The sequence below is a fragment of the Notothenia rossii genome (genome assembly GCF_949606895.1).
Source record: "Notothenia rossii genome assembly, chromosome: 6".
NCBI lineage: Eukaryota > Metazoa > Chordata > Actinopteri > Perciformes > Nototheniidae > Notothenia > Notothenia rossii.
In genome coordinates this window covers 86,405,683-86,415,682 of record NC_136909.1, presented here as the reverse complement: position 1 = coordinate 86,415,682, position 10,000 = coordinate 86,405,683, and the positions used below count along the sequence as shown (strand labels likewise).

General features: G+C 42.3%; 1 protein-coding gene across 1 annotated transcript in view; it reads left to right on the top strand.

Annotated features, from left to right (window-relative positions):
- atrnl1a (attractin-like 1a) overlaps nucleotides 1–10,000 on the top strand; it is a 243,179-nt gene that overhangs the window by 75,624 nt on the left and 157,555 nt on the right. The window contains exons 14-16 of the mRNA XM_079687044.1: nucleotides 405–521; nucleotides 1,387–1,519; nucleotides 7,333–7,595. Of these exons, the coding sequence (XP_079543170.1) occupies nucleotides 405–521; nucleotides 1,387–1,519; nucleotides 7,333–7,595 (513 nt within the window). The remainder of the gene's footprint in view (nucleotides 1–404; nucleotides 522–1,386; nucleotides 1,520–7,332; nucleotides 7,596–10,000) is intronic.

Sequence of the window (10,000 nt, the reverse complement as noted above, 5' to 3'; positions counted from 1 at the left end):
TAGTGGGATAATGTGCAGTGAATAAGTCCTTTAAGTTCTGCATTAAGGGTTAATTTTCCAATAATCACATGTTTGTGTACATACAAATATGAAAGTGTATGAATACCTGTTATGTCCCTTTGCTCATCTTGTTTCCTCTCCGTCTCTTTTTGTCTACTTTTACTCCCAACCTGCTTTCTCTGTCTCTCTCTGTGTGTGTGTGTGTCTGCATGCTGCTTTCGTCTGCTTGGCTGGGGTTAAATATGAATATGAGTGTGTGTGTGTGTGTGTGTGTGTGTGTGTGTGTGTGTGTGTGTGTGTGTGTGTGTGTGTGTGTGTGTGTGTGTGTGTGTGTGTGTGTGTGTGTGTGTGTGTGTGTGTGTGTGTGTGTGTGTGTGTGTGTGTGTGTGTGTGTGTGTGTTTAGCTGACTCTGGAGCTGGCGCAGCAGCATGGCGGCGCTCTGTCTCTTTCTCGCCCTCCGACCATGTTGTCTGAGCATCAGCTGACTTTGTGGAAACATGGAGCCAAGAGGAGGGGACATGTGTGTATTATATCTGAAACTTGACACTTCCTGTTGGGCTGCAGCAGGTTGAGGTCAGAGGTCAGGGCAGGGCCTTAGGTGTTATGGAGATTAGGGTTGATATCAATCCAGATTTCTCCTCCTCTAACGACCTTTACTTGGCTTTGATTAGAAACAAATAAATAACACAATGCTGTTAGGAGACAGAACTTTGTGGTCAATTTGAACTTTAAGTTACGTGCACCACATATCAATTAATCAATCAATCGATCAATCAATCAATCAATTTAATACTAGAATACTGTACTACTGTAGACTATTATAACGTTGGAAGTTAATAAACATAGTACTAAAAACCAAGAATACGTAAGAAAATAAAAAAAATAAAAAAACACTTTCGGGACTTTGTTATTAGGAGCTTTAAAAAACAATGCAAGTATTTTCAAATCTAGCATTAACGGAAGAAAAAGTCTCTAAAGTGAAATCAAATATATTTCTCTTCTCCCTCTGCATGTTCTCTTTGTGATTCCTTCAACCCTCACTTGTGTCATTGTGTTGATTCCTTCACTGCATTTATAGTAAAACAGAACAGCTGTGATGGAGTTTAACCGGTCTCTTATCGTGTATATATATATATGTTAACAATTAATACTCACACCATAATAAGTGTGTGTGTGTGTGTGTGTGTGTGTGTGTGTGTGTGTGTGTGTGTGTGTGTGTGTGTGTGTGTGTGTGTGTGTGTGTGTGTGTGTGTGTGTGTGTGTGTGTGTGTGTGTGTGTGTGTGTGTGTGTGTGTGTGTGTGTGTGTGTGTGTGTGTGTGTGTGTGTGTGTGTGTGTGTGTGTGTGTGTGTGTGTGTGTGTGTGTGTGTGTGTGTGTGTGTGTAGTCGGTGAAGGACTCGTCCAGCTGTAAGCGGCGGGAGGAGCAGGAATGTTTCAGACTGTTGAACTGCATGAGCTGCTCTCTGAACACTAACTGTCAGTGGGAGCAGCAGCAGCAGGAGTGTCAAGCTCTGCCTGGTGAGCACACACACACACACACACACACACACACACACACACACACACACACACACACACACACACACACACACACACACACACACACACAGACAATGTGTTACTTACACATATACGATGACTGTTGTTAAACATGTGATGTTTCTACGGAATCGGAAGCTTGAGCAATATCATTGTGACCTTTGATCTCAATTTGTTTATCTATTCAAGTGTTTCCAGGAACGGCAAGCAGAGCAAAATACATGTCAATGGCTTGGTGTTTGTGATTCCACATCCACACACCAGCATGAATTCAAACAAAACAGTATGAAACATGGGTTTTTAAAACGTCCTTATCTGGATCAGAATGATAAATATGATCGTTTAAAATTAGCATTTGGTTCAATAATCTACCATTTGTTAGCATACCTTCAGAAACATGCAGCTGCAAAGGGAAGTAGGCCAATTAGAAGTGTTTACTGGATGTTCTGGACATGAATCCTCTTCTCACTAACTAACTTAAGTCCTCTGCACTTCTGAGGAGCCTTTAGCTACAGATGCTCTCAGTTTGACTCTGGCACTAGCATGACTAAAGGCAAAGGAAATACTCCACAAATGACCCTGCTCTGTTGTGTAGTGCTAAGGGCTAACTGCTCGCTAGCTCTTTTTCTGCTATGAGTTGCAAGTTAGCAGTAGCTTTAAGCAGAGGTTGGTATTGTGTTTGCTGCCTTTCTTCCACCTCAAGGCCTGAAGCTTTAGAACCTCCCACTTTGCTTTGTGATGAAATAGGTAACACTTTTAGTTAGTTTTTACTTCCTGTCTGTCTTCTTCTGTTGATTTATTTGACGTCCAGTGTCCTTTTCTTTACTTACAACAGTTTAGCCATCATTAATCAAGTTTACTGCTCTCCAAAAATATAAAAAATAATATTCTAAAAGTAATCCACTATGTTTTCTGATGGAGTAAACTCATAGTTGTTGTCCACAGATGACGTTAAATCGATCGGACTTCTTTCTGCAGATTGATATGACTGCACACAGTCCTCTGAGCCTCCTTAGCAACGGTCCGTTGCAAATAATAGCAGTCCTCTGGAATGTTCAAATTGACCAATCAGAATCGAGTATTCAACTAAACCGTTTAATGACATCCTTTAAATGTCTATACTTTGTACACTTACTTTGGGCTGGTGGCACGTTTAAGGAAAGTCTTTAAAACATTATTTAATCTTTTTTAATTTAACTAACAATGTCTTTAAAGATAAATTAGATTTTTTTTTATTAGAAATCCATAGACAACTCTCTTTTTGTTTGAAGGGAACCTATCATGCAAAATGCACTTTTTGATGTCTTTTATACATAAACGTGTCCCCGGTGTGTCAGGGAACTCACGCAGCGTCAGAAAATAAAACCGTCTCTCTTTTCCTCCGTACCCACATCTCTAAAAACGGGGGAATAATGGAGCTGATCCAGATTTGCGTCCGATATGACGTAATATCTGAAATGTGGACCCACGGCCCTATCAGAAATGTTGCTATCAGAAACAATGGCCGACTGTTTTGGACGTAATATGCTCGGTGTTTACATTAGCATCGCTAACACTCAGAGCTAACCTGTACTGGAGAGCATGTGTGTGAAGAAGCAGGAAGTAAAAAGGAACTCACCTTGTGGTATAACCGGCAAGAGAGAAAGCCTTTGAGCTCCATACTGTTTCAGAGAGAATCCTTGATCTAATAATCCTTGTGTTTCATCACTGCAGCATTTTAGACAGTATCTGCCAGGTCCCCGCATGAGCCGGCATAAGCTCCGCCCCCTCTTATTTAAAAAAAATTCAGTTAAAAAAACAAAACTGAAAGGCTTTATTTATACAGATGAAAACACAGGGTCATACCCAGAATCAGCACTTTAATAACAGGAAGTGAAATAGAGGGATATGAGGCATAGCTAGAATGGGTGATCTGTTTGGTATTTTGAGCAAAACACTTCATAGACATGTTTTTTATATATTTTTATATATCTGAGACTTATGCTATTGCCTAAAAATAGCATGATAGGTGACCTCTAAAACGTTTTGGTGTTGTAGAGTAAAAATAAAATGTGTGTTGCAGATCAGACAAGATTTACTTGAAGTTGAAACTTGCCCAACTTCACTTTGGTTCTAGCATGCATACTTATGTAATCTTTCTTTAAAGTTTAATGAGTGGCATCCTGTTTGAATGGTACGTAATAGGGCCATTTAGGACGTGGCCTTTTAAAAAAGGTTCACTGGCCACAATGAGGAAATTAGCCTGTCATTATGCGCCTTTTTCTGAGTCCATTAGTTTGACAAGGCTACAAAATATATCTTCTTTATTTTCTGTGAAGCTCCATAGCAGTGTGGGATGAGATGAGCTTTGTTAATAGAAACTATCGTTCCACCACCGTGGCCTTTCCTTTAGACACTGTGTTATGACTAATTACGCTAAATTGCCTGACATGTTTATCTCTGCTTTTTCACAAAGACTGTAACCTTATCCATCTATTTATTTTCTATACTCCGCCTTTTTTACCCATTTTTCTGTCTCATTTTTTGGATGATTACGGCCCATTGCTATTGTTTAGGGGGGGAGGGGGGGTTTAAAGAGAGCAGGTATTTTCTTTCCTGTAGCATGAAAGGATTGATGAAGGAAGCCATTATAGGGCCTGTGAATGTAATCAGTCCAAAATAAACAGGCTTTTCCTTTCCTTCTCATCCTGGCTATTTCAAAGGCTGCTCCGGTATAATAAACTCCACCAAAATGCAACTACCTGACCCTTATAAGAATGACTGTATGCCTTTTTATGGATGAGTTTCTCAGCCTCTGTTTAAACTCTTCAATCATCACAGACATTCACTTTTCTTTATCCCATCTGTTACGTTGTTTATAAATCCTGGGAGTGATGTGTCTGACTGATGACTCAGTTCAGTACAAAGCAAGAATGTGGTGTGCTTATCTAAAACAACAGCATCAATCAACATTATATCAGCCTTTAAAAATCAGTTACATGTGTTTTTTATTAACCAAAATCAACCACAAGTATTTTGTTTTAAAGCTCTTCAATCGTCTGTTGATTCTGGCTACACAGTTTATTTTTTGCGGTTACATCCACTTCAATTTTCATTCCCATCTCCTCCACTACTTGCCCTCAGTGAGCTTTCTACCTTTGTCACATGACCTTACTGTCCACATATCTGTCCTCATTACTCTCAGTCTAAATCTAGGATGTTTAAAGAGCCTTGCTGCTTCTGTCTGCCTTCACGTTGATTAATGAACCCTGGTTTACCTCAACCAAGTAAACAACCCTTCTGCTGTCTGCTCTTTTTGCCAGTCAGCCTGTAATCTGTAACGTTTTGACTTTATTGGCTTCTGTATTTTCCTGGCATTTCTAGTTATTTATTTCTCACTTTAATCATGCTACATTTTGGAATGTTAGTGCTGCTGTCTGCTCTTAACTCCTATTTCCAGAGTTAGTCTGCACTCTTTAAGGCAGTGACCATCAACTGGCGGCCCGCGGGCCAAATATGGCACGCCAGACATTCTCATCCGGCACGCGCTGTGACGTTGGCGGAGTGGTTAGTGCGTTCGCCCCCCACCCCACTTTTTTTACAACGTCTCTTGAGTAATGTGCAGTACCAGAGTCCAACAGAGAGGCAGCAGCTGCGGGACAGTAGCCTGCGTACTGCGTAGCCTTCCCTGCCCTGAAGAAGAAGTGATCCTTCGTTAGCGCCCCCGCTACGAGGCTCCGGCGACACGCTCCACTAGCCCCCCGTGTCAACAACTTCATAATTCAGGGCTATAATTCGCTGGCCCTCGAAAGTGTCTCTAGGAATAATTTTGACCCTTGGACAAATGTAGTTTGTGATCCCTGCTCTAAGGGTTAACTTTCTATCTTTAAGCCTCTGTATTTTTCTTGCATTTCTGATTATTTACTCCTCACTTGATCTAAAACTTGATAACTGTTACAAATGCTAACTATTAGCATTTTGGTAATTATGATACCCCTCCTCCTACTGTCTGATCTATCTGCTCTTAACTCCTTTTTACAGAGTTAGTCTGCACTCTCTAAGTGTAAATGTGTTGTCTTTAAGCTTCCTTGTTTTTCTTGCATTTCTGATTATTTACTCCTCACTTGATCTAAAATGTGATAAATGTTACACATGCTTAATGTGAGCACTTTCAAGTCAGCTAATTGTAGATATTGATGTATTCTAAACATTATAAGCCACAAATGTGCATGTTAGCATACTCATACTCTACCTACTAGCTTAAAGGGGACCTATCATGCAAAATGCACTTTTGTGCGTCTTTTATACATGAATATGTTTCCACGGTGTTCCAGGGAACTCACCAAGTGTCCATACCCAAATCCAGTGGCGAACCGTCAGGGCCTTCAAGGTATTCAGAGAATACCCTGGAACACTCAGATAAAACAAACAACATATTGATTTAATTATATAAATAAAATGTATAGAAAATGAATAAATGAGAATGGTATCTGTGTTGTTGATCTGTAATATCACAGTGTTACGTTGATTTGTTTGTCCTTCTCGGACCATGCACTACGCATTTCAGTGGTTTTGTGTTCGAAAAGAAAGCAACCAATCAGATCTTGTCCTTCAACCAAGGTATTCTACATCCTCGATAGAAGGCCCTGGCCGTTGCACTGAATGAGAGCGTACGTTTGGACTGACAGTTTGATCAACCAATCATATATTGATTTGTAGCCAATGGGCATATTCTTTCAGAGTTCCCCTCGGTTCCAGGGTGCTCTAGAAGGGCCGCTAGTTAACTGGCTCGAGACAGAGGATCGAGATCAGGGGTGCCCGACCGGTCGATCGCGGGGAGATTCCCAGTCGATCGCGAGATGTGTCTAAAAATAGAACAACAATATTCTGTTTTATTTAATGTCCTGTAACATAATCTTCCTGTGCCAGAGTAATGCACTTGAACGCATCAAAGCTTTGTGATTGGCCGGCGTGACCCCATGTGTCGGGGCGTGGCTGGTGGGCAGTAGGCACTAGTTCGCTGACGTTGTCCGTGTCAACAGGAGTGACAGTCCGCACACACACAAGACCGCAATTATGGCAGAAGCAAAAAAGCCCAAAATATATAATTTTCACTCAGAGTGGGAGGAACATTATTTTTTTATCTGTTCCAATTCAAAGTCCACCTGTCTCATCAGCAATGCGAGCGTGGCTCTATCGAAGAAGGGTAATTTAGGAGCGGCATTTCAAAACAGTGCACAAACGCTACGAGACGGAATTCCCTCATAATTCTGCCCTACGCTCCCAAAAGGGGAGGGGCCTGAGAGGACAGCTAAATGCACAGCAGTCCATTTTCACCAGGCCGCTCGAAAGCGCTGGAGACGCTGTAGTACATATGCCAGGCCTGTAGGTGGCGCTGTAGTCTCCCACAAAAGCAGCGAAGAAGGCTTCTCACAGAATCAGTCTTTGCAAAAACAGGGCTGGAAAAGAGCGAAATGAGGCATGGCTAAAATGCATGATATTTATTTTGAAAAAAAACTTCACAGACATGTTTTATATAGGTATGGCCCTACAATGCATTATTCAAATATATCATGATAGGTCCACTTCAAGCCAAACAAAATCATGTTATTAGTATGATAAAATCCTACACAATATCAACCAAACTTTAGCATGTTAGCATACTCACCATTACAAGCCAATTATGTATTATCTAGCTATCAAAGTTGAGTGACTAGCAGGCTGGATCCACATAATGGGGGTGTTTTAAGGCTCTGATGACTAGAGTTATTGCTCCCAGAGACAAACTGTATGTGTGTGTTGTTGTGTTTCAGGCCAGCTGTGTGGGGAGGGCTGGCATCACGTCGGGGAAGTCTGTCTGAGGATCAACTCCAGCAGCGAGAGCTACGATAACGCCCAGCACTACTGCAAAAACCTGGGAGGAAACATCGCCTCTCTGCTCACGGACAAACAAGTCCACTTTGTTCTGGAAGAGCTGCAAAAATACCAGCTGCAAGACAAGGTGGGTGGTGTAATCAGGGATGTCTCGATCACCTTTTTTTGCTCCCGATCCGATTCCGATCATTTGATTTTGACAATTTGCTGATACCGATTTTTCCCGATCCGATCTTTATAAAATGCCTTAAGAGAAAAAAAAGAAAAAAAGCATTCAAGTTGTCCCTTAAGGTTATTTTTTAATTTAAATTGGATATTCTATCCAACATGGATATAGCTTCTTTCTTTCACAGCAGCATTGGATCAGTTCAGTTGTGCAACATTGGATCAAAACAAAATAAAGCTTATCAGTACTCGTTAGCTTACTGCTACAATTCGACACTGCGCCCTGCCCACTCTGTTGCCAGATTTGAGAGAAATAAGCAGGTCTATGAAAACAAGCCCCAAAGAAGCAACACATACATGATGTTGTGTCATTTGAAACCAAACCTAAGGCCTCAGGATGACTTTAAGACTTGAACATGGTCATTTTTGTTTTGTAACATTGAATAAAAAAAAAAGAAAAGTATTTATAAAAAAAAAAAAAAAAAAATCCCGATCCCCGATCTTTTTCTCCCGATTCCGATCTTTTGAAAATCACGTGATCGGCTCCGATCCCCGATCACGTGATCGGATCGGGACATCTCTAGGTGTAATGCAAAATGTAAATAAAATAAATGTGACACTGCACGCTAACGGTGTCTGTGGACAAAACCCGAGCTATTTATAGGCTACTGTGCTAGGGGTCATTTATGATATACAAGTTTATGATGGCCACACTTACAATGTTCTTTAATCCAATTAAATGTGACTGCCTATAGGCTACAGGTGTTTCTGTTTGCACTTCCTCAGTCCGTGCACAATTTTTCATTTATAGGTCTATATATTTTGATATTTGCAATTTTAAAACGAAAGTGACGCATACAGCTGGTACGGAGCGCTTGGTGACCTTCAGGATTATAAAGCTGAACAATTGTCTCTGTGTCAGAGTTAGTCGTCTCATAACTGGAAGTGTTTGTCAGTATATCTGAAATGACTAGGTTAGCTACGTTAGCCAGCTAGCTTACAGCAGAGTCATGTGATCACATTGTTAAAATAAGACCATAAAACATGTTAGGTAAGTTTCCAACAACAGAGACAGTTGTTCAGCTTTAGAATCCTGAACGTCACCAAGCGCTCCGTCCCAGCTGTGTGCGTCACTTTTTAGTGTCCCCTGGTCTCCCAGTTGTGTGCGTCACTCTTTAGTGTCCCCTGGTCTCCCAGCTGTGTGTGTCACTTTTTAGTGTCCCCTGGTCTCCCAGCTGTGTGCGTCACTCTTTAGTGTCCCCTGGTCTCCCAGCTGTGTGTGTCACTCTTTAGTGTCCCCTGGTCTCCCAGCTGTGTGCGTCACTTTTTAGTGTCCCCTGGTCTCCCAGCTGTGTGTGTCACTCTTTAGTTTCCCCTGGTCTCCCAGCTGTGTGTCACTCTTTAGTGTCCCCTGATCTCCCAGCTCTGTGCGTCACTTTTTAGTGTCCCCTGGTCTCCCAGCTGTGTGCGTCACTCTTTAGTGTCCCCTGGTCTCCCAGCTGTGTGTGTCACTCTTTAGTGTCCCCTGGTCTCCCAGCTGTGTGTGTCACTTTTTAGTGTCCCCTGGTCTCCCAGCTGTGTGTGTCACTCTTTAGTGTCCCCTGGTCTCCCAGCTGTGTGCGTCACTCTTTAGTGTCCCCTGGTCTCCCAGCTGTGTGCGTCACTCTTTAGTGTCCCCTGGCCTCTCAGCTGTGTGCGTCACTCTTTAGTGTCCCCTGGTCTCCCAGCTGTGTGTGTCACTCTTTAGTGTCCCCTGGTCTCCCAGCTGTGTGCGTCACTCTTTAGTGTCCCCTGGCCTCTCAGCTGTGTGCGTCACTCTTTAGTGTCCCCTGGTCTCCCAGCTGTGTGCGTCACTCTTTAGTGTCCCCTGGTCTCCCAGCTGTGTGCGTCACTCTTTAGTGTCCCCTGGTCTCCCAGCTGTGTGCGTCACTCTTTAGTGTCCCCTGATCTCCCAGCTGTGTGCGTCACTCTTTAGTGTCCCCTGATCTCCGTTGTGTTTTGAGCTTCTTACAGCGTTTCGTATTTTCAGCTTTTAGTAAACGCTGCGCATGTTTCCTCAAGTTGCTGAAGAGTTTCTCCTAATGTAAATGTTTTTGGTCTTGTGGCACGTTTGCATCCGTCTGCCATGTAGAAACCCAACTGAACTCATCCTTCTTATCCCACCATCGGCTTCATCATCAATTTTTAATCTCAGTAAACCCAGATGTGTGAAAAACAGAGTGACAGGATGTGTGATTCTTTATTCATTGAGCCATTTACCAGATCAGTCGCCTCCCAAACAGATTGAGCTGTCAGGTTGTAATCTGTGTGGTCTGAATGTCATTTGATACGCTGACATGTTTTGACAACTCGCAGACTTGACTTTTTGATCAATGTGCAGTGTCAGGAGAGATGTGAAAACACAGAGGAACAGGAAAGTGCTGCTTTTGAATGTACCTTTTG